The sequence below is a fragment of the Argentina silus genome (genome assembly GCF_951799395.1).
Source record: "Argentina silus genome assembly, chromosome: 22".
NCBI lineage: Eukaryota > Metazoa > Chordata > Actinopteri > Argentiniformes > Argentinidae > Argentina > Argentina silus.
This window is the reverse complement of record NC_139676.1, coordinates 7,858,066-7,883,065: the sequence shown is the minus strand read 5'-3', so window position 1 is coordinate 7,883,065 and position 25,000 is coordinate 7,858,066. Positions and strand designations below refer to the sequence as shown.

At 44.6% G+C, this 25,000-nt stretch overlaps 1 protein-coding gene across 1 annotated transcript; it reads left to right on the top strand.

The window, feature by feature from the left end:
* Positions 1-3,960: 3,960 nt before the first annotated feature.
* On the top strand, positions 3,961-22,287 carry slc2a15b (solute carrier family 2 member 15b; the record flags this gene model as incomplete). Its single annotated transcript, XM_083694350.1, has 12 exons — positions 3,961-4,005; positions 8,004-8,102; positions 14,177-14,337; positions 14,541-14,665; positions 14,961-15,106; positions 15,593-15,725; positions 16,601-16,788; positions 18,284-18,394; positions 19,206-19,307; positions 19,794-19,869; positions 21,752-21,879; positions 22,066-22,287. The coding sequence occupies 12 exons, from the start codon at positions 3,961-3,963 to the stop codon at positions 22,285-22,287; spliced, it is 1,536 nt and encodes a 511-aa protein (XP_083550476.1).
* Positions 22,288-25,000: the final 2,713 nt, after the last annotated feature.

Genomic DNA, 25,000 nt, shown 5'->3' with positions numbered 1-25,000 from the left:
ACTGACCTCATCCATGGTGGTTTATGGTACACGTGTTTGATACCATTCATCATTACGTTCCATGCATTACAATGAGCCCGTCCTCCGATTTTGACCTTCACCAGAAACCACTCCTATGGAAAGACTACTGGAGTGACTGAATAAGGCCAAGGATTTGATTTGTGGAATTTGGGCGTTAATAAATAGGAGCACAACCTATTCCTCGTTTCTAACTGGCGAAACGGACGAATAGACGTATAGTGCGGCCTGTCAAAAATTCTACTTCTCTGAACATTTTTGTCCAGAAAAATTATGAACAACACACTCGTGCAGACCCTTGTCATCTCCGTTGTCCGTCAACGGATGAATCCCATAGAGAAACCACTGGCCCAATCTGTCATTTAGGCATACAGATGCATTTGCAACTAACCATTCATCAAGTTGTTTCAACCTTCCATTAAGGAGAAGTTTGAAGAATGAATGGAGCGGACATGCCTCCCAGTCGACAGTGAAGCAGCACGTACGGAACGGTCAAGGAATTTAACAAGAGAGTTCCCGGTCAATAGCGACACCCGCAACGGTTTGGTCGCTACGCGGCGCTCCATGTAAAAATCCTAACAGTTGGCCTCTCTTTCCTGCTTACTCTCTTTGACGTGACAGATTCAATACCGAAGTGCCCCCATCAAAACGCATCACCATCTCTGTGTGACAAACCAGCATGGTAGTCAGCTGCCGCCACGACCATCTCCCATCACATCCAATTCTTTTGTCTCCCTTTCATGTGCCTCTTCTTAATGTGTGTTTGGGAAGTCTCCCAGCGGGGGGCAAGAAGCTGCCACCCCCCCCCCTCCCCCCTCCCCCCTCCCCACCCCCGTCCCCCGTCCCCCCCCACCACCCCCGTCCCCCCACCATTTCACCCCCTGCCTGCACCATGAATAGTGCCCTATGTTGAAAAGTGTAATTGATTTTTCACCAAGAACAGCATGATTCCTCTAGACAGTGTGTGATGATAGGAGTCATAGGACACAAACCGTTTGACCTGGGAGCTCGGCTGCTCGGTAGTGCCTGGGATCGCAAACACGTGCCCGAGGGGCCTGCCAGGGCTCATTGGCTGTGGAAGGCTACTGTACTACTGAGTGTGTACTGCTGAGTACAGTAGGGGATAGCAGGGGGTTAGATAGACACAGGGGGAGGCTGTGGAAATGATAGAGACTCTACTTAAGTGGCTGTCTCTCAAACAGCTGTGTCCTCTCAAGAAGAATTCATGATGATGATGATCTCCCTCTTTCGCTTTCTCTCTCTCTCTCTCTCTCTCTCTCTCTCTCTCTCTCTCTCTGTCATGTAACTGCTTTGTCCTCTCTCACCCTCTTTCTCCTTTCCCTCTCCTTCTCTCTCTCTCCTTCTCTCCCATCTCTCTCTCCCTCTCTTTCTCTCTCTCTCTCTCATACCCATGACTAGTTACCACATCGTTACCACTACAGGCCTATTCTCGCTGCTTCTTCAACCTCTTGGCTCATTCTTATCAACCACACTTGGCTACAGCCCAACCTGGCGGTACCCAGGGGATCCACATGATCGGAGGCACTGTGTATCTTTGGTGAGTCTTTGCTTCATACTAACAGTCAATGATTTGTTGAATAAGAAAACGTCACAAAAAAGAAAGGTCACAGGACTGCAACATTCCATGGCCGTTGTCAAAAACATCCAAAGGGTATTGAAATCATTTGCCCCACAATGTGAAAATTAGGGTGGAAATCGGAGGCCGGGCTCATTGTAATGCATGGAATGGACTAAGGAATGGTATGACGTGTTTGATACTATTCCTCATTCCATTCCACGCATTACAATGACCTCATCCTCCAATTTCTACCTCCACCAGCCTCCCTCGCTGTACATCAATGACCTACAGTGTTTGTCTTGAACACTAACTCTAATAACATCTAAAACATCCCCTCAAACAACAACGTAAAAACCCCTGAAATCAATTGTTGATCCATTTAGATCTACCTTTGATAATCTCAACGTTAAATTCAGAGCTTTTCCATTAACTAGCTAATGTCCATTTCCATGTCAAATTTGCTTAAGGCTAAACATTAGCTTCGCTCCTCCCATGCCCTCCCATGAGGTTGACCATACTGTACATCCCACAGAACAGGAGGGACACGTCAAACATATTTCCATGAAAGGGTGGACGGTTCAGTGCTGTGACAGTCATGTGGGGAGAGGGCAGGGCCACGGTGACCAAAGCCGTGAGGATCTGTGAGGATCTGATTGGTGGGTTGTCTCTGTGTTAGTAGTCAGCTGAGATGAGACTCAAGAATGAAGTAGGCTGGACTGGATTGGCTTGAGTAGGAACGGATGTTGCTAATACTGTATGAACTTGTGTGTAAATGTCAAGGACTTTCCCTTGGAGGTCATGTGGACCAATGTATGTGGTCCCGGGGAGGCTGGTGGAGGTAGAAATTGGATGTGTGTTTGATACCATTCCTCAGGGCCATAGACAGTAAACACAGTGTGCTCATACACCAATGGATGAAAAAAGAAATAGAGGAATGAATAAATGAATCCATAAATGGATATATTAATGGGTGGGTGAGTGGATGGATGGATGGATGGATGGATGGATGGATGGATGCTCAAAATCAGCATTTGGCAATCAGAATTTGACAGGTGCTATTGTTGGTGGCTTGAGGGACTACAGTGTCTAGTGTACATGCAGGAATCATCACCAACGGACGGTAGAGAGGGGCTGCACAGTCAATGGAGCATAGCGTTACTTCAGGCGGGGCACTCAAAGTCAAACAGTGCAGCTGTCCGTCAGGTGACGGACAGAATGTTCACCAGTATGCAAAAACATCCATCACATGGTCAAGGGACAGAGGCTTGAAAGCAGCCAGGTAGATGCTCCCACTTAGCATTCAACAGTTGTGAAATGGTTGCACTGGCTATGAGAGTATGTTTTGTGTGGTCATCCTACCAACCACTCCCAGCCTCCAACTGTTCAATCGCTCTGTACTGTATGTAGCCTACCCACAGGGGGGGGTTTGATAAGTCATGGCTCCCTGCCAGATTGTATACTTTAATGTTGTTGGTTGTTTAACTCCAGGCAGGGAGCTCTACAGAGCAGAACCATCCAATTACGCCAAGCTTAAATGTATTACCATTTTCATGCAATAAATAGTTAAACTGACATGAGTGTCCTGACTGAACTTTCTCTGGGAGACTCTTCTACAGCAGATCCTTGAGCTAATGTAAATAACTTGAAATTATTATTAATATTATGATGATGATGATGAAGATGGTGATGAAGATGGTGATGAAGAAGATGATGAAGATGGTGATGACGATAATGATGATGATAATCTTGGGTAGTGTGAAAAACTTGAGCATGCTTGACTAACCAGCAATGCAGCGTATGTGATCATCTGATGCCTTAGTGACATAGGACTGAGATATGGCAGCCAGCATTTGACATGAAAAAAGCAGTTTTGAAGTCTTGAAATTGAAGAATAATGTTATAAGACTTATCCTCAATAAACTATTGGCAGTGGACATCTAGATTTGCACAGGGAGGAGAAGTCTTATTTCCACATTCGACTCGGCCTTTTAAGTCCAAGATAAAACACATTTTCTCCTACCACCAGTCACTCCAAGGGCGTTACAACACATCAACAGAAGCAAAGCTGATTCAATTCACAACGGTGGTCGCTTTTTGCAGAATCACGTTGACAATCATCATGTGATCGCAGGGGGCTGTCAAGACGCACCGAGGAGGGCGTTTGACTACTGGGAGGGTTTGTTGCACTTTGCTCAATTGGGATTGGTGGTTGAAACTTTCAGAAACTCATAGCACGCCTCCTTTCTCCCAAAATAACATGGATGTAGCCTTGAGATGCCGGTGCTATAAAAGTATTGTGTATGAAAATTCCTTTCTCTCTAATACCGCACCGCACTTACTGGGCATTTATTTATGATTCATACATGGCGGAGGAAGTACTATTAGCACGCGATGGAAAATGTTCGGGGGTAAGTGTTAATTAAGTTTTAATTATTGATTCGATTATTCGTATTTACTTTTTGGTACTAAGAGGATGATTTTTCTTTTATCATATAGTATTCTTATGAACAAAATTCGTCGTTTATTCATCAGGTTTTTCCCTTTTTTTTTAAATGACTCCTATCATCACGTTTTTCCCTTTTTTTTAAGAGACGTTTAGACTACACACTTTAGGAATGTAAAGGATTAATCGGACCTTCAAGGCATGCAGGTTCCTTTCAAGTATTTTTTTTTATTAATAATCTTTTGAAATGTATTTATTTTGTGAATCAGTTGTTGGCATAGCAATGAAGTTGGCCTATCATTGGCCTATACCCTTTTCAATGGCAAATGGACAATATTGCCCATCACTGTGGATAGTATCTGAAGCTGTGGGGGCATTTCAGTAGAGGCTGGTGGAGGTAGAAATCGGAGGACGAGCTCATTGTAATGCATGGAATGGATTGAGCCCAACCTCGATTTCTACCTCCACCAGCCTCCCCATGTTCATTCTGTTGTGCAGTATGCCTCAGTTAAAATTACAGTTTGCAGTGATCAAAACTAACCCCAAAGGAGTATGGAGCATGTGTAGGCTACCTACAGAGACTTAAGGAGTACGGTATGAAGACAGTGATCTCAATATAGGCCTACATCTATTTACTGACATTTTCAATTGCCCCAAAGAAAAGAGGGTTACAAGAGCGCTTTTAGGAAACACTTGCTAAAATAGGGTATTAGTTCTATTCCAGTAGAGATGAAAAGTTACAGTCGAGTGTGCAGGATATATTCTTCATAGAAGCAGGCCTTGGAGCAAACCTCTCGCTGCATTTAATAGCCTAGCCGGTGCTTTCAATTCACAAAGGAATGCGCCAAGCGCATCTCCGACAACATTAGATCTAAAACAGCACCTTAATAAATGTACGAAACAAACACCACCTTCACATTTTTTTTCACTGAGAAAGTATACTCAGTTAGAACAATTAAGTGAACTTCTGAACGTCTGAGATCAAACTGCAGTAGCCAGTCAGCACCAGTCCTGTACAAGCAAGTCTTGTCAGAAGCAAACATCAACCTCTGTTGAATGTTACAGAGCAGCATCCCCCCCCCCCCCCCCCCCCGCCCCATCAGTCATTTCCATGACTGGTTGTCTAAGTCTCTCTCCCTCTGGCCGTTACAAACTAGATTAACGTTTCTTCGGAGCAGGAACTATACTCCTATTGTCCGTCAACCTTGCTGAAACGAAAGGCCCTGGGTCTTCAGTTTATTTAGCCATAAAAAGAAAGAGGATGGAAGCCTGTAGATGAGTAGGCCGTGAGGACATCTATATACAAGGGAAACTTTTGTTTTTCATATTATGCTTCATGTCTGGTCTATGTCAATCAATGAATAGTATCACAAATGAAGCCTTTGTTGTAGGCCTTGTTTATGACCATGTTTTGCCTAATATTTTCTACTTACCCGCTGGTCATGGTCATACAGTATATGTGTTATGTAAACAGTATACAGTGTATTACGCAGTGGAGGCTGGTGGAATGGAATGAGGAATGGTATCAAACACGTGTTTTTCTGTTGTTGTGTCGTGTTTCTCAGCGTCTACAGTATGATAGCGATTTTTGATGCCAATAGGTTTTGAATTGTTGATGTCACTAACGCTATCCATGTTTGATACCATTCTTCATTCCATTTCATGCATTACAATGAGCCCATCCTCCGATTTCTACCTCCACCAGCCTCCCCTGGTATTACAGTAGTTTGACATGTTTCCAATGGCATAGTACTGTACACAGACAATTCTATTTTTCTCCTTCCATTCCAATGTGAACAACCAATTTCTCCATACCTCCCTCATGACTGTACCTTACATTCACACAGTCCCAAAGTAATATGGCAGCTTCTGCTCTCCCTCTCTCTCTCTCTTTCTGCACTTGAAACGAGGTTTGGCCATTGGAGCAGTTAAGCCCTGGCTAACCCACTGACCCTATGTACTGGTGGTGTCAGTTAAGCTGTGTTGTGCTGGAATTCAGCGACTGAGCTGGAACCAATTACAGGGCATTCCTACTGTATACAACACCAGGAATATAACAACACAGTAGTTCCTTTTTGAAGATAGTTTGAGACTAGATCTGGGGAGGAGGGTGGAGGTGTGGGGGGAGGAGGGTGGAGGTGTGGGGGGAGGAGGCTGGAGGTGTGGCGTGGAGGATGCGGAATGGTGTGTTTGATACCATTCCTCATTCCATTCCATGCATCACAATGAGGCTGTCCTCTGATTTCTGCCTCCTCTGGACTTGATATATGCTGTATATATGTTGTATGTTAAATATATGTTGTATATATGTTGTATGTTAAATATATGTTGCATATATGTTGTATGTTACACATACATTTCTGGCATTGAGAAATGGTCATGTGTAAAGAACAGTCTCTCAAACAGGCCTTCACAGTCATGAATGTAAAACGATAGATGAATACATTTTGATTGGATAAACGAGGTGACATATGTCAAACTATTCAGTTTTTTTTTTTCCTCTCTCACCTCACTGGCTGCACTAGCTTGGGAGACAGAAAGCAGGACAGTAATTCCCAGCGTCTGGCAGGCGGTACAGTAGCTGAAAACTTTCCAACTGATTCAAGGGTCGGTCCAATTCCTCGGTGTTAACCGTGTTGACACGGTAGACTGACCAGATCTGGCCATGGTCCAGCCGCCCGGCACAGTTCTGATCGGGTCATGTGCTGGAGTGGACTGGTGCCAGTGCAACACTGGCAGGACATGCAATGTATACCCTACCCTATTCATGCTGTATTAAGAGCTTGTAATGTGAAATTATTCACTAATCTCCTAATTCCATAGTAATCTGGCATCTGAAAGACATTGGTTATATGGCGGGGGAAAAAGTGAACCGTTTCATACTCAAACGTACATTGACAATGTTGTTATCTATGGTTTTGGTGTTGGTTACAGTTGTGCAATGTTGTGGAAGTTGTGCTTCAGTACATTTCCGGACGGGTACATGCTTTGCAGACACCCTTATCCAGATTGACCCACATGCGGAGTATAGCCTACAGATGAATGCCAATGATATTTATAATACTGTATTCTGGTCAAAATCCCTTTCAAAGCTGTTTTCTGTAGATCACAGAAAGCTGCTTACGTTGACAGGTTGATTTCTTTGGTCATAAGTAGCCATAATTATGGTGTTTGTATGGAAACACACTCACTCAAAACACGTTTTTTGTGTTTTGTATTTTTCCTCTTCAACACAATTCCATTGAAATGAAAGAGTTCTACATCTAAAGTATTAGTCAAATTATTTAGGAGCCCTGATTTTTCCTGACCACACAATCTTTCCAGAGTTTTTCCTCAAAATTAAGGCCTTATCAGTCATAATCTATGCTAATCCAACATGCTATCAGACAACATGAGTGTTTCTCAAACCGACAATTGTTTTCTTTCCTTTCTCCAGCACTGTGACTGCATCTAACACTTATTCTTATAGAAAGTCTTGCAGTGATTGTGATATATTGTTGTTTCAATTACTATAGGCGAACCTGCTTATGTAAGTCACTCTGGATAAGATTGTCTGATGGCTGAGTCACTACTTATCTTCCACCGTAAATTAAAGACCCATCTCTTTAGCCTACACCTGGGCTCCTCCTCCTCAGACCTCTCCACCCCCTAATACCCTACATTACATTACCTGAATATACCATAATACCCTACATTACATTACCTGAATATACCCTAATACCCTACATTACATTACCTGAACTTCAGAAACATTATTTTTTTTTTTTTAAATCCCCCTGTTTTTTCCCTTCTTTAGCACTGTGACTGTCGATGGCACTTGTTCTCATCAGTTACGATGACTGATGTATAGTATAGTATAGCTGATTCAGTAACTTAGACAAATGTACTTATTTTAAGTCGCTTTGGATAAAAGCGTCTGCTAAATGACTCAAATGTAAAATGTTTTCATCCTCTTCCCCACAGCATCTCACCGTGTCGCTGCTGGCGGTGGCCTTCCTGTCCTCGTTCGGCAGCTCCATGCTCTACGGTTACAACCTGGCCGTCGTCAACTCTCCTGCACAGGTGAGTCGGGGTGTAGCAGAGGTGGTTTGGAATCACTCTCTGGTGATGAGGTAGCCCTGCTGCCTGAGACATGTTCAAAGTCAAGTGTCGCCCTTGGACCTTGAGGATGCTTGTGTCTTCCATGTAGTCTCAGAATGGAATACGTTCTGGGGTATCGTTTCTGCAGACCAAGGAAATATGGTCTGTGTACACATATTATCTGGCTATACCAGCATTTGACCACCTGTTGTGCTTTTAATATACTGTATATGTCAAAAACTAAAGATACGTTGCATAAGAGTTACATGAATTACCACTTGCGTAGGCATTGAGTTTGAGTGGTTAAGGTTAGGCGTTAACTTTGAGTGGTTAAGGTTAGGGTAAGTTGTCAGGGGAAGGCATTAGCAAATATTAGCCAATGTGTTGTTGAGGCCTCATTTGTCACTGCATTGTGGATCAAAAGTTGCGCTCTTTGCGGGCAGGTGAAAGCCACGCAGGAGAGAGAGATTTACCATTTTACCATGAGGAACGGTATCAAACACGTGTTCCTCATTCCGTTCCATGCATTACAATGAGCAATCTACCTCCACCAGCCTCCACTGGATCTGACTATGTGAAGTCTGAGATTGTTGGACACACTGTGTTAGTGATACCGTACCTTCTGATGGATCATGAGTCTGGTTGCCTGGCTGCGGTGGATTTGCTCTGACGCGGTTCAGTTTGAACAGTGTGAAGCGTGAACATTCTCACGCTTCACACCGTGGTCATGGTCCGCCTCACATGAGACTGTGACTACCCCCCCCCCCCCCCCCCGCCCAATATTCAATAAGAACACCCATTATAGCTATAGTAGTACAGAAGAGCATACAGCATGTCTATATGTCTATGGTAATGGCCCAGTTATACAGGATGTCTATCATAATGCTTGGACCAGTTATACAGGATGTCTATGGTTGGCTCAGTTATACAGTATGTCTATGGTAATGCTTGGCTCAGTTATACAGGATGTCTATGGTTGGCTCAGTTATACAGTATGTCTATGGTAATGCTTGGCTCAGTTATACAGTATGTCTATGGTTGGCCCTTGTGAGTTAATGGTACAGAATGGAACCGTTGACAAGAGCATCCCTTTTCTTGAATTCGTCTAGTCATTCATGAGCTTTGAGATTGTTCGAATGAAAAGCGCTTTACAAATAAAATCTCTTTTTTATTAGGCCTATTATTATTATTATTATTATTAGTCAAGTTAATGATGGTCACTTATGTAATTATAACTACAGTTTACATTTTCCTAGAATGTTTCTCAGCGTCTACAGTATGATACTGATTTTGATGTCAATAGGTTTTTGATTGATTGATTATTGATTATGTCACTATCACACTACCACTATTGATTATGTCACTTGAGTCCCTACACACACATAAGGAACGTTATCACCCCAGTTTATGACTAGACGTACCTCTTTTTACATGTGGAGGTTAATGACGTCTAGTCACAGATCAGTTGGCACAGGGGATGCAGGGACGTAGCTTCAAAGGTAGCAGACTGATAAATGATGACTCACATCGCGGACTTGAAGACATTTCTACAAGTGAAATCGCCTCGCATCATGGTCTGCTTCTTTTGTTGTTAGATAGGGGTACGGTAAACTGGAAAGAATAACTTTGTCTTAAGCATTTCCCGATTTCAATCAGCATTCCCAAAGATTGCTGAAGAAGAAGAAGAAGGCCACCGGAAAAAAACACTTGCATTCAAGATTCAAGATTCAAGATTGCATTCACACGACCCTGTGCATCATTGACCCTACCTGCTGTGCTGTGGTTGTGACATTTCTGACCTCTATTCATTCATATTTTTGAAAGAGTTTGAGAAAATAAAATAATGTGTTAGAGACAGCGAACACAGTTGTCACGTGAATGCAGCGTGAATGTGTTTTTTTTTTTTTTTTCTTCTCCAGTGCAGTTCTTCCGTCATTTTTTGTAGCAAAGTAATCACGAGACACCTGCCAAAGTAATCACGAGACTGTGGCCTCAGAGAGAGAATAAATAAAGAGTTCTCCTACTCCTCAGCTGTTTCAGGCAGGCTGGGGGAAAGGAGGGAAAGGAGGGAAAGTGAATTGATCGTATATTAGCGACACCACGCTGCTTCCTCCAGCTCATAAAGACATTAGGAGGAGGAGAGAGGACAGTGTTATAAAAAGAGACGTGCGGGGCCGCGGAATTGAATTTTGACCGTGACCTGAAAATGCCAGAGAGAGGGAGGGAGGCAGAGAGAGAGAGAGAGAGAGAGAGGGGGTGAGGGGGAGAAAAGGAGAATTAGAAAGAGAGAGAAAAAGAGACGCACATGTGTTTGATACCGTTCCTCATGCTATTCCATGCATTTCAATGAGCCTGTCCTCTGATTTCTACCTCCACCAGCCTCCCCTGATTCACATGTTAGAAACTTTGTCAAAGGCCTACAGCATACACCAATCAGCATACACCAATCAGTCACTGTATGGGAAGAGGGCGCCCAAACCAGTTGTTATAGGGTTAGCATGTTATGCTACATGTGTGCTCTAAATCTGTCTGTATGTTGTGTATATACTTTTGAGACATATTGCATGCAGACCTCATACACAATGCAAGTGAAATAGGCTAGTCAGAATACAATTTTAGCAGTAGCAAGCTTATTAGAAATGCACTAAATACTTTTGGATTGAGTGGTGAAGCCTCTAGACTAAGTAAATTAATTTAATCTTGTAAAATTCAGTCTCTATACCGGCAAATGTCACAATGTGTTTTCTCCCCATTCCTGTTATTTCATCACTCAGGAGGAGACATCGACGCTACACCTCCCCTCGCAACCATTCCAATCTAATCTACCCACCATGCTCAACTGACCATGACTTCACTGTCACGGGAGGATTTTGGAACTGCCCATCAGCTGTCCGGAAAGCAGAGGCTAACTCAACTTACGCCTGCTTCATGTCCCTCCACTTCCTTGCCCTCACAGAGACATGGATTATATCGGAAAACACAGCTACTCCGGCAGTCCTCTCTGATGCCGTCTCACCTGGTCACACAAGTGGTCACACAATGTCCTTCCCCTGTCACACCTGTCCGTATCCACCTTCGAATTCCATGCTGTTTCTGTCACCTCCCTTGTCAAACTTCACATTGTCGTTATAATCGTCCACCAGGTCACCTTGGCGACTTCTTAGATGAGACGGATGTCCTTCTCAGCTTCTTCCCTGAGGACGGCACACCGCTCTCACTACTGGGTGACTTCAACATCTAGTCCGAGAAGCTTCACTCGTTTGGAGTACTTGACCTTCTCTCCTCCTTCGGCCTTACCCTGTCCCACTCTCCTTCAACTCATAAGGCAGGCAATCAGCTTGACCTTGTCGTCACCAGATCCTCCCATACCTCCAACCTTACTGTTACCCCTCTTCCAGTTTCTGATCATCATTTTGTATCCTTCTCCCTTCCCCTCAAATCCACCCCCTCCCAGTCAGTCTCTACCCACACTGTATCCTCTCGTCATAACCTGTGTACATTCTCCTTCACCGCTCTCTCTTCCTCTGTCTTATCCTCCCTACCCTCTGGTGAATCCTTCTCCCTTCTATCCACTGATGCAGCCTCCTTCACCCTCCTGTCCACTCTTTCCTCATCCTTCCACTCACTCTGTCCACTGACCTCAAGGCCAGCACTATCCACTCCACATGCTCCTTGGCTGTCTGAAACCCTGCAAGCCTGGAGAATAGGGCTCTGGGCAGCTGAGAGGAAATGGGGAAAAACCGGCCTCCCTGATGACCTAAAACCATATCTCTCTCTCCTCCTCAACTTCACCTCATCTGCATCAGCTGCTAAAGCTTCTTACTACCATTCCAAAATTCAACCCTCTGCCCCAAGGAAACTGTTCTCCACACCTCACTCCTCAACCCACCTCCTCCCCCTCCTCCCTCCTCCCTGTCTGCAGATGACTTTGTCACCTACTTTGAAAAGAAGTTAAGATGACATTAGGAGCTCTTCCTCTCTATCTCTCGCCAACACTGCTACCACTCCTCCCAAACCCACTGCGCTACACTGGTTTATCATCTCTTTCCTCCTTCTCCCCTGATGATATTCTAAAACTGGTCACATCCAAGCAGGCAACCACCTGCCCCGTCGATCCTATCCCCTCCCCCTTTCTCCAATCCATCTCCAAAGACCTCCTTCCATTCCTTACCACCATAATCAATTCCTCTCTACCCACAGGATCTGTCCCAGCTGCCTTTAAGACAGCAAGAGTCAAGCCTCTTCTCAAGAAACAAACTCTTGACCCGTCTGCTGTCCATAACTACAGACCAGTCGGTATCCCTTCTCTCCGTCTTATCTAAAACCCTTGAATGTGCTGTCTCTAACCAACTGTCTCACTATCTCCTTTAGAACAACCTCCTTGACCTTCACCAATCCGGCTTTAAGGCTGGGCACTCTACTGAGACTGCTCTCTTTGCTGTCACGGAGGCCCTCCACTCTGCTCAAGCTTCCTCACTCTCCTCTGTTCTCATTCTTCTGGACCTGTCTGCTGCATTCGACACAGTAAACCACCCGGTCCTTCTTTCCACCCTCTCAGAACTGGGCATCTCTGGCTCTGCACTCTCCTGGTTTGCTTCTTACCTGGCCGATTGCTCTTACCAGGTGACATCACTGTCCTCTCCACGAGCCCTCACCACTGGGGTCCCCCAGGGCTCTGTCCTAGGGCCCTTACTGTTCTCCCTCTATACCAAATCTCTTGGCTCTGTAATTTCCTCACATGGTTTCTCCTACCACTACTACGCAGATGACACTCAACTCTTTCTCTCTTTCCCCCCCCTATGACTTACAGGTGGCAACATGTGTCTCTGCGTGTCTTGCAGACATTTCCGCTTGGATGTCAGCCTACCATCTTAAGCTCAACCTTAACAAGATTGAGCTGCTCTTCCTCCTGGGGAAAGCCTGCCCTCTCCAAGACTTCTCCATCACAGTAGATAACTCTACTACTGTGACCTGCTCCCAGACAGTCAAGAACCTTGGGGTTATCCTTGACAACCACTTATCCTGTGTGGCGATCACAGCAACAGCACGCTCTTGTAGATTCTTCCTCTACAACATCAGAAGAATACGTCCATTCCTCACCAGAGAAGCAGCACAACTCTTGGTCCAGACACTTGTGATCTCTCACCTTGACTACTGCAACGCACTCTTGGCCAGGCTCCCCGCCTCCGCCATCAGACCTCTGCAGCTCATCCAGAATGCTGCCACCCATCTGGTGTTCAATCTCCCCAAATTCTCCCATGTCACCCCCCTCCTCCGCAACCATCACTGGCTCCCGGTAGCAGCTCACATCAGATTCAAGACCCTGGTGCTCACCTACTGGGCGACACAGGGAGCAGCCTCTCCCTACTTGCAAGCAATGGTCAGCCTCCAAACCCCTGCCCGATCACTCCGCCCTTCCACCTTGGCTGGCCACCTGGTTCCTCCGCCTCTACGCGGATGCAGCAATCATGCTACTCGGTCACGGCTTTTCACTGTACTGGTGCCCCGCTAGTGGAACAAGCTTCTCACTGCTGTCAGGACTGCAGAGTCACTACCTACCTTCCGCTGTAGATTGAAGACCCATCTGTTCAGGCTACATCTTAACTGTCCCTCCTAAAGACCTCTTCATCCCCACTACTCCCCTGTACAGTTTCTCTACTGTAAATAAATTAATAAATAAATAATTGTGACTGCCTACGGCCCCTGGTCCTAGCATAGATTACTTTTTCTTATGATGACTGATGGATAGACGATTCACTTATTTAGACAAATGTATTTGTTGTAAGTTGCTTTGGATAAATGCGTCTGCTAAATGCCAAAAATTTAAATGTAAATGTATATGTAATTAGATTTGACTTCAAACCTCTGAATGGCCATTTATGACCGTACTCTCTGGCCCTCTGACCTTTGCCCGGTCAGGTGACCATTTGAGCTCCATTGTCATAATTGTGTTAAATGTCTTTGGCAAGGCAAATGTGGCCATCTCATCTCATCTCATACAGCCCCATGCTGTACTTATATTATGTATTTTCCTCCTGCTCCTCCTTCTCTCTCAGTACATTAAGAAGTTCTACAACGAAACCATGGTGTCTCGTAACAGGACGGGCCTGGATGAGGAGACCCTCACTCTCATGTACTCCGTCATCGTCTCCGTGTTCGCCATCGGCGGCATGGTGGGCTCGCTAATGGTGGGCATGCTAGTCACCAAATATGGGAGGTAAGGCTTACGTGTGTGTGTTTGTGTGGGGGCGGGGGGGGGGTGTTGGTGTGTATTTGTGTGTGTGTGTGTGTGTGTGTGTGTGTGCGTGCGTGTGTGCGTGCGTGTTTGTTTGTTTGTGTCGGTGTGTGTGGATGTGTGATTGGCTTTCCATGTACATATTCCTGTACTTTCATGGTGACAGTTATGTTGTGTCCACACAGGAAAGGGACTCTGGTGAAATCCACAGTTCTGGTGTTCATAGCAGCAGCTCTGATGGGCTGCAGCAGGCTCTGTGGGTCTCCTGAGATGATCATCATTGGGCGCTTCATCACAGGGATACACTCAGGTACATACTGTAGAGGGTTACCTGGAGGGATAGAGAACACATCAGGGGAGGCTGGTGGAGGTAGACATTGGAGGACAGGCTCGCTGTAATACATGGAACGAAATAAGAAATGGTATCAAACAACTATGATTGATCTTAATGGATTTTCCACTGGGCTTAATGCACTAGGCTATACACATTACTAGCTACTAAGTTTGTAAGGCTAAGTCAGGAGTTTGTAATGTGTGTTTGTGTGTGTGTGTGTGTGTGTGTGTGTCTGTGTGTGTGTATCTGACCTGTTGTTCTCCTCCTCCAGGTATCTCTCTCAGTGTGGTGCCCATGTTCCTGGGGGAGATCGCCCCTAAGAACCTCCGGGGCTTCCTGGGCCTCATGCCCAGCATCTTCATCTGTACAGGGGTCTTCCTCGCTCAGGTGCTGGGGCTCCATGAACTCCTGGGCAGGGTACGATTTTGATTATGAATCTAATCATATCATATACAGTATATCCCTCTTATATATTGACTCTGAGCAAACATCTTCTTTTTTGGAGTTATTTTGAACTTTGGGTCATCTAAACCCAGACCTCCAGTGTCTTTGAGGTATAAAATGGAGGACGGGCTCATTGTAATGTATGAAACAGAATGAAGAATGGTATCAAACCCATTTATTACCACACTATTCCCTGTATGTCATTACCATACCATTCCCTGTATTCCATTCCATGTATTACAATAAGCCCGACAATGAACTATCAAAGACTGAGATCTCAATCAATGGCAATGTATCTCAGTTGTACAGTAATTAGATCAACATGAGCCATAGGTTAAGTTCTCATGGTAGTCCCATATTTAGTAGCTATTCACTGCACATGAGCAGTGTGTCAAACTGAAAGTTGTGGTTAATGGCTGACCTCATGGTGACCCCATGCCCTTTGACCCCCCTCCACAGGAAGAGCATTGGCCCCTCTTCCTGTCTCTGGTGGTGGTGCCCACCATGTTCCAGCTGATGCTGTTGCCGTGGTTTCCCGAGAGCCCACGGTACCTGCTTATCGAGATGCGAAACATCCATGCCACCATTACAGGTGAGAATGCTCCGACCAACAGGGGGAGATAGAGTTCCTTAGTACAGTTATAATGAGTGGATCTGAATGTTACCGTAAGAGAAACCGACTTTATTGGGGGTGGGGTTTGTCAAGTAAGCTTTGCATTCCATTTTCAATTGTGGTTACATAAGTAGTACAGTGACTGGAAACAATTGTTTGCTACTGGCATTTGTACTGTAAGTCTGCAGTCTACGAAGTTGACCTTATCAAAGTCACTTATAAAACATCTAATCTCTATTATATCATTTCTCTCTGACATGATTTTCAACGTAATAAATGCTGGGCAACTTGTGGCCTTGGAGCCGGCCCTGAACCGGTGAAAGGTCTTCTTTGTGTGAATCCCACGTTTCAGTCAATTGAGTTGTCATGGAGGGCATAGTAGCTGAACCCGCTGATCTCTGATTGGCTATGAGATCTCTCTCTCTCTCTCTCTCTACCCAGGCGCACACTTCAAAGAGCTGTCAATCATATATCCCAGCAACACTGGTAACATTAGCCTGCTGTGTAAGGGAGCTAGAGAGAGAGAGAGAGAGAGAGAGAGAGAGAGGGAGAGAGAGAGAGAGAGAGAGAAAGAGAGAGAGAGAGGGGAAGGAAGGCAGTAGCAAGTTCATAGCCATCTGTTTGATGTGGAGAATTCTCATAGTGACGGTGGCCTATGAGGATTAGGGGTCAGATGATGATGATGATGATGAAGTAGTTAAAGGGGACACAGATGACAATTTCACAACCAAAAACATCGGAAAAAATATACAGTAAACTACAGCATACATGTAGAATGACTATGATGATCATGATGATGATGATCATCATCATCATCATCATAATCATCATGCTGATGACTCCTCTGCCCTTAGCATTGAAGTGGTACCGGTCCAAGTGTAACATCCAGTCGGAGATCGAGGAGATGCAGGAGGAGCAGCAGTCCCTGTCCACGGTCCAGACGGTGTCTGTGATTGGCCTGCTGAAGGACCGGACCGTCCACTGGCAGGTCTTCACCATCGTGGTCATCAACATCAGTATGCAGCTGTCTGGCATCGACGCGGTGGGTCACAGTGTGTGTGTGTGTGTGTGTGTGTGTGTGTGTGTGTGTGTGTGTGTGTGTGTGTGTGTGTGTGTGCGCCTATCTATCCACATGTCTCCAGCTGTATAGCCCCCTTATCACCAACCACCATATATTACAGCCTCACTTAGAAACCGCTGAGTGACGAAGCAGGGCCAAGCCTCATTATGCCCCTAGTACAGTCTCCCCCATCCACACCCTATCTAGGGAGGTCCACAAACACACACACACACACACACACACATACACACAGACACACACACACAGACACACACACACACACACACACACACACACACACACACACACAGACACACACACACAGACATACACACACACACAGTGGTCCAATATCAACCCATACAGACACGGCACCATGTGGATATAAGCTACTAGCATGCTAACATGCTGCTGGCACCATTTCACAGCGTGGCTACGCTAGGCTCCCCTTTAGTAGCGCAGCTGTTCCGAGCACGGAACGGACGAAGGCTAATGCGCTATGAAAGACCCTCATGTCCACCTTTGAAACCCGAGGAGCTCTGTTCATACTCATTTCCTGGTAGTAGTAGGACTCCAAATGTTCCACGCAGGGTTAGCAAATAGCAATGTGGGTGGGTGGACATTTCAATTGACTGTGAGGGTGGGAAAATACATGTGTACAGCAGTGGAGGCTGTGGTGGAGGTATGGACTCATTTGTAATGCATGGAACGGGATGAGGAAGGGTATTAAACACAACGTGGCCGTCCTCCAAGTTTCTACCTCCACCAGCCTCCCTCCCCTGGTTTACAGTTGGGAATGGGATGGTTACTAAATCAACATGATGGTGTGTTTAATCAACGTATCCTGATTGTGTATGCAGTAGACCAGATGATGTACTGAACAGTATGTTGCCATAGTGAAGTATGATTGATGAGACTGAATGTAATTAATTTCATGGGGAATAGTTTAATGTCGGACAACTGCATTGATGGAATGTATCCGATATAGTAGAGTTACAGTAGATAGACAGTAGTTTGGATAATAACGATGACAATTATGATGAATCACACTGGAGACAACAGAACTGCGAATGTATGTATGTATTAACTTGATTTGTGTATTTGAATAATGACAGATACAATCAAAACACATGACAGACTGGATTATCAAGAGTCGGATCTGAGGCTTTGCAACGCATCGTTCTTTAGCTTGAGGCTAATGACCATTAGTGAAATGACCTTTAGCGAAACTTGATGTAGCACACACACACATACACACATGTATGCACGCACGCGCACACAGAGACAAACACACACACACACACACATGTATGCACGCACGCACACACAGAGACAAACACACACACACACACACACACACACACACATACACACATGTATGCACGCACGCGCACACAGAGACAAACACACACACACACACACACACACACACACACACACACACAAGTTACTAATGAACTCCAACTCTCTGTTCCAGATCTGGTTCTATACAAACGCCATCTTTGAAAACGCCGGTATCCCAACCCATCAGATCCAGTACACGACAGTGGGAACCGGCGCCATCGAGGTGGTCGCTGGTCTTATAGGGGTAAGCTAAGCAGCCATCTGAACACAACGACTGAGTATGTTATGTTATCCAGACTAAGGTTTTTAACTTCAGGCTCCATCTTATCTGTCCCTCCTAAAGACCTCTTCACCCCCACTACCCCCCTGTACAAGTTTCTCTCATGTTAATAAAATAAAATAAAAAATAAAAAATTCCTTCTTCTAGCATTGTGACTGCCAATGGCCCCTGGTCTGAGCATTGATTACTTTATCTTATGATGACTGATGGATAGATGATTCACTTACTTAAACAAATGTATTTGTTGTAAGTCACTTTGGATAAATGCCATAAATGTAAATGTAAATTAACTTATATATAGGTGTAGTCTTGATGTATTTTTCTAATGATGTAGTAAGATGTATATACAGTAGTATGATGTAGTACAATGTATGTAGTATGATGTGTCATAAAGTATTGAATCTTGAATATCTTGAATCTAAGGTATTACCGTGGTACTGTGAATACTAGGCTCACTTGGTAAACAGACCTACAATAGTCTATGGTCAGACCATAAGTTCCACACAGGCGTTACTTTATTGGCACATTGGGTTAGCAGCAGGGGAGGCTGGTGGAAGTAAACATGGAATGGAATTAGGAATGCATTCTTCATTCAGTTCCAGGCATTACAATGAGCCGATTTGTACCTCCACCAGCCTCCTCTGGTGAGCAATCATTTAGAAAAACACGGCCTCAGAGTATTAGTGATAGATGACAGTTCATTGCTTTACTCAAAGTGTAAGTAAACATTTGTTAGCCAATAGGAACAGCTCATTTTCCTCTGTCCCTCCCCCAGTGCTTCACCATTGAACGGCTGGGCAGAAGACCTCTTTTGATTGGCGGCTTCACCTTCATGGCAATCTGCTGTGCTGGAATCACGTTCTCTCTCTTATTGCAGGTACGATACACTCATCTTTTACAGACCTAGGATCAGTTTACCATACCCCCGCTGAAATGGAATAGTTTGTAATGGAATCTAGTGAAATACTGGCCCTCACATCAGAGCTTATATCAAATAATGTTTCTCTTGTAATTTTCCACGGGCATTCAAGGACACACGTAACCACCGCACAACAAACAAACAAACTACAAAGACCACTACTGTAACAGCGTGGGAAAACAAGAAAAAGCATGCTAAATGTCTGTGGTGACAATCAACGTAACCTACCCCCTAGTCAGACCCAGTTTTCAGTTTGTGATGGAAAAGTTGTCCTAAAAAAACCCAACCATAACCGAATTAGCCTGAATCGTGCAGACTCTCTTTGTTGTGGTCTTAGTTGTTCAGGGGGCCGTGGTGTGGAATGAAGATCAGAACCAGTCCATTGTTTAGTGATGAGTGTCCCATGCTCTCTCTGTAATGTCTTGTGTTTTCATTCAACACTAGGCCTATGTGTCCTGGATGCGCTACGTAAGTGTGGGCTGTGTGGTTGGGATCATCGCTGGTTTCTGCATAGGGCCCGGTAAGGACTCCATACACACTCTGTGTTTACCTAACTGTCTGTTCATCCTTTGCGCAAGCAGGGTTAGTGTCTTATTGAGAATACACAGGAACCCCAGCCAAGAGGCAGCATCATAACCATAAATACTGTATAATACAATAATAATAATACCAATAACAACAACAACAACAACAATATACAACCAGATATTTTTGGGAGCCATCCATTGTCTACTCTCACTATTGGAGTGTGTACTCCAGGGGAGGCTGGCGGAAGGCCAAATTGGAAGACCTGCTCATTGTAACACGTGTTTGATACCATTCCTCATCGATTCCATGCATTACAATGAGCCTGTCCTCCGATTTCTACCTCCACAAGCCTCCCTTGGTGTACTCCCTCCTTCAGCTTATGGATAGATCATTCTTCACTTAGAAGTGGTGTCACTTCTAGCATTCCATCCTAACCTACCATGGGGCTGATCTCATGTGTCTAATTTTCCTATAAGGAAACACCGCTCTCTGGTGGTAGGACATGGAAGTACACGATGCAGGCATTTACAAACTCCCCTCGCTGTCTCTTCCTCCCTATAGAGAGATAGATCGTGTTTCATTGGCCCAGTAAATGAGGAAATCATAATTGCCTACAGTTTCATGAACATCCATTCTTTACAAGCCATTGTAGTTGTTGTTGTTGCATGTCTGCTGAGTGAGTGAGCGGAATTAAACGCAACAGTTTATAACAGTGGGCGTGACGTCGAGTCGCTGCAAGGATGATGAAGTGGTTTGCGACTGGTTTACATAATGTCATTCGTCAAGCCTGCAAAATCCATACCTCAACGCTCAGATGAGGATTTTCTGGAGCTGCAATTAGATTCTTAATGGCTCATTGTTCATAAGCTCGCCGTGATGAATATGGTTTTCCCGAGACAAAATCTTACATAAACAATAAAGAAGAAGAAGAAGCCATATTGCCAATGTAGACAAATTACAGGCTAGTTATTGGTTCTGACTGTATTAAAGCCTTCCCCTGTGCAATTATCAGGCACAAATAATGATGACTTTAACTTCTTGGCAAAGCTCATCATTAGGGCCTTTAATAATACATAATACATCTCTCCTTCATATCTTTCACTTCTAACGATGAAGAATGAGACGTTTAGAGACATGAAAACGCCCATAGAGTCTACATATTGAGCTAATGCACTAATATGCTTATACTAAACTTAAAAGTCTTAGTGTTTCGACAGTGTATATGAGTCTCATATACCCAGCCTCCGCTGATGGGTTTTGTAGTTTTGCCTCACTAACCTAAAGTTACCTAACTTTCCCCTGTCACTCCATTATACATTGGACATCAAGCGTCATGTGACAATAACAAGTGTGACCTGTGATGTGATGTGTATTTTTGGCCTGAAAAGTATCTATTGATAGGCCATTTTGGACATCATCAGACTGGCTGTTTATACTCAATCATTGACAATGTGAATGGTTAATTACATTGTATGGATGAATACTGTATGTCAGGGGATAGAAGAGGATTCTGACCTGATGTCAACTTGATGAAAATGCCAGAGAAGCTGATAAGCGTGATTAGAATCATCAGGGGATCTATTGGCTGCATCCCCTCCCAGTTTAGGAGTATTAGATACTGAATGTTACAGTGATTTGACTCTTGAAGAAGGCACATTTCTATGTGGATTTTGTGAATGAATACTTTGTAGCCACTAACTGTACTATTTGTGTAGTGTGTGTGTGTGTGTGTGTGTGTGTGTGTGTGTGTGTGTGTGTGTGTTTATGTGTGTGTGTACGTGAATAGTGGGTGTGGCTGGATTTTATAGAACTCCCATAATTGCGTAATTGAATAATTGCAATTCTGTGTGTGTGTGTGTATTGACCCTGTGCAGCTGGAGTGCCCTTCCTGATGACAGCAGAGCTGTTTAAGCAGTCTCACCGGCCAGCTGCCTACACCTTGGCTGGACTCCTCAACTGGCTGTCCAACTTCACCGTGGGCTTCGTCTTCCCATTCCTACAGGTCAGACACTTCTCTATGATGAGAATTATACACACACACACACACACACACACACACACACACACACACAAACACACACACAGACACCCCCCCACACACACACACAGACACACACACACACACACACACACACACACACTTGTGATTCTCTTCTTAAAAAGAACATGCCCTCTGGTGCGCCCTCAGATGTATGCTGGCGCCTACGGTTACCTGGTGTTCTGCGCAGTGTGTGTGATGGTGGCGGTCTACGTGACAGTGATCATCCCCGAGACCAAGAACAAGACCTTTATGGAGATCAGTCAGATGTTCGCTGCTCGCAACGGCTTCTCAGAGGACGACCTGAAACTCACCAAGATGAACAGATACGGTGCCATTGACGGGGATGAAGGGATCAAGGCGGAGAGATAAAAAGAGAGAGGGGGGGGGAGAGAGAGAGAGAGAGAGACATACAGTTGGGTGCGTCTCAATAGTCTTGACGGAGCGTCCTCTACTCATCTCCTCTCCATTTCTTCATCGGGACAGATATATGAAACGCAAGATTGGATGAAGTGGCATGCTGGGTGCAGGGGAGGCTGGTGGATGTGGGAATCAGAGGATGGGCTCATTTCGAATGCACTGAATGGAATGAGGAATAGTATCAACACACACCTCATTCCAACACACACCTCATTCCATGTTTGATACCATTCCTCATTCTATTCCATGCTTTACAATAAGCCTGTGTGTGTGTGTGTGTGTGTGTGTGTGTGTGTGTGTGTGTGTGTGTGTGTGTGTGTGTGTGTGTGTGTGTGTGTGTGTGTGTGTGTGTGTGTGTGTGTGTGTGTGTGTGTGTGGTGAGTTCAACTGCCACATGGCTAGGGAGCACTGAGAGAGAGAGAGTACAGCAGGATCGGGGGTCAATGTGGTCCTTGTTATGAATGCGTTTCATGAGCCACGTCTGAAGTTTCTCATTTCCATCTCACTGAACACCTTCCCTGTGTTCAGATAAAGAGTTGATGTATTTATTTTTTATTGACACAATGACAATGATTTTGTGAAAACTATTGAAGCAGATATGAATGCAGAACTCACACACTTTTGACAAAGTGCCTCTGTTGAAGACCGGTTTTTGACAGGAAATGACATCAAAAGGTCAAAGGCCATATTTCACCCTGTGAATGGTGCTGTATCTGCTGTTATGTTTACCTTGCTCCACTCAAGGAACAGCAAATCACTTGAGTTTATTCTTTTTTTTTTTTGTTGCTTTTGTTTCATTTCTCTCTTTTGCGTTGGAGAGTTCGTTAACGTGACTACTGTAGTAGTAATTCCATATAGCGAGGCAGGGAACTTTATCGAACCTGTCAAACTGATATGCACATTTAAAGGGTGAATCAAGATATATTGTATACATGCTCTATGTATCAACGTAGCTGTATTGATTTTGGTGTATTTAAACTATGTTCTAAATAGATATATTTCTGCGTAATTGTTGATGAACATGCAGAGTATTGAGATTATTTATCAAATGAGAGGTTCTATGAAGGTTATTCAAATATATGTTGAATAAATTAATAAATATGCTTGAACATGTACTGTACACTCACTGAACACTTTATTAGGAACACTATACTAATACTGGGTAGGGTCTCCCTTTGCTCTCAAAACAGCCTCATTTCGTTGTGGCATTGATTCCACAAGATGTTGGAAACATTCCTTTGAGATTCTGGTCCATGATGACGTGATTGCATGACGCAATTCCTACAGATTCTTCAGGTGCACTTTCAAGCTGTGAATCTCCCGTTCTACCACATCTCAAAAGGTTCTATTTGATTCAGATCCGGTGACTGGGAAGGCCACTGAAGAACACTGAAGTCATTGTCATGTTCATGAAACCAGTTTGAGACGACTTTTGCTTTGTGACATGGTGCATTATCATGCTGGAAGTAGCCATTAGAAGGGTAAATTGTGGTCATGAAGGGATGCACATGGTCAGCAACAATACTCACATAGGCTGTGGCATTCAAGTGATGATTGATTGGTATTAACGGGCCCAAAGTGTGCCAAGAAAACATTCCCCACACCATTACACCACCTCCACCATGAGAAGGTGTACAGGTGTTCCTAATAAAGTGTTTGTTGAGTGTATATCTGTATTGCTTTCTTTTGTATGGTGTTATTTGTGGTGTTACAATATATACAGTAAATTCTATGTATCTACTTATTCAGACACACACACACACACACACACACACACACACACACACAGTCAATACACCACACACGCACACACACCCACACACACACAAAAACTGTACTGAACTTTCAGTGTGTGTGCTGTCTCATCCTATCAGCCCCTCCATCACTCTCCTTCTCTCAAGTGAGACTGTGTGAGCTCCAGGTCTGCTGTCTCCCAACTGTTTATATAACCCACTGCACAGGCAGGGGATGCTCAATGTGTACTCCATAATTCATAACCAAAGCCAAACAATGAGTGTATTTCCTAACCTCAGGTTAAACATTTGAGGTGTTCTTTTTCTGTGTCAATTAGGAGAGGGAAAATCCGACTTGATAGTATCTAAAATGCTACACACGGTACAGCTAAGCTCCGGCCTTCAGAGTAGGCTTAGAGAAATGATGATGCCTGCTGATGACAGTCCACCAGAAGTTGTTATGACATGTCGTCTGGTAAAGTGCGGCGTCATGGCGGATGATAGGAAGTTAAATGGTGCTGCTCCCCACCACCCCCACCCCCCACCACCACCACCACCACCACCACCCCAACCCCGCCACCCCAGGCTGCCTGTTCCATCTGTGCAGCCCCTGCATGTGGGCCCGGGAACCCCCGACTGAGGCCAGCATGGATCAGCCTTGTCAAGCGCCTGCCTCCCTCAGTTCAGATAGAGAGGGGTGGTGGAGAATATCATAGTTGCTGTGTATGGGGCTTTGCAAGCACAACTCAATCAGTGGAGGCTGGTGGAGGTAGAAATCGGAGGATGAGCTCATTGTAATGCATGAAATGGAATGAGGAATGGCGTCAAACTTCCATTTCATGCGTTACAATGAGTCCGTCCTCCAATTTCTACCTCCACCAGCCTCCACTGAACTCAATGTCATGGTATTGGTACCGTATAATGAGTCATGA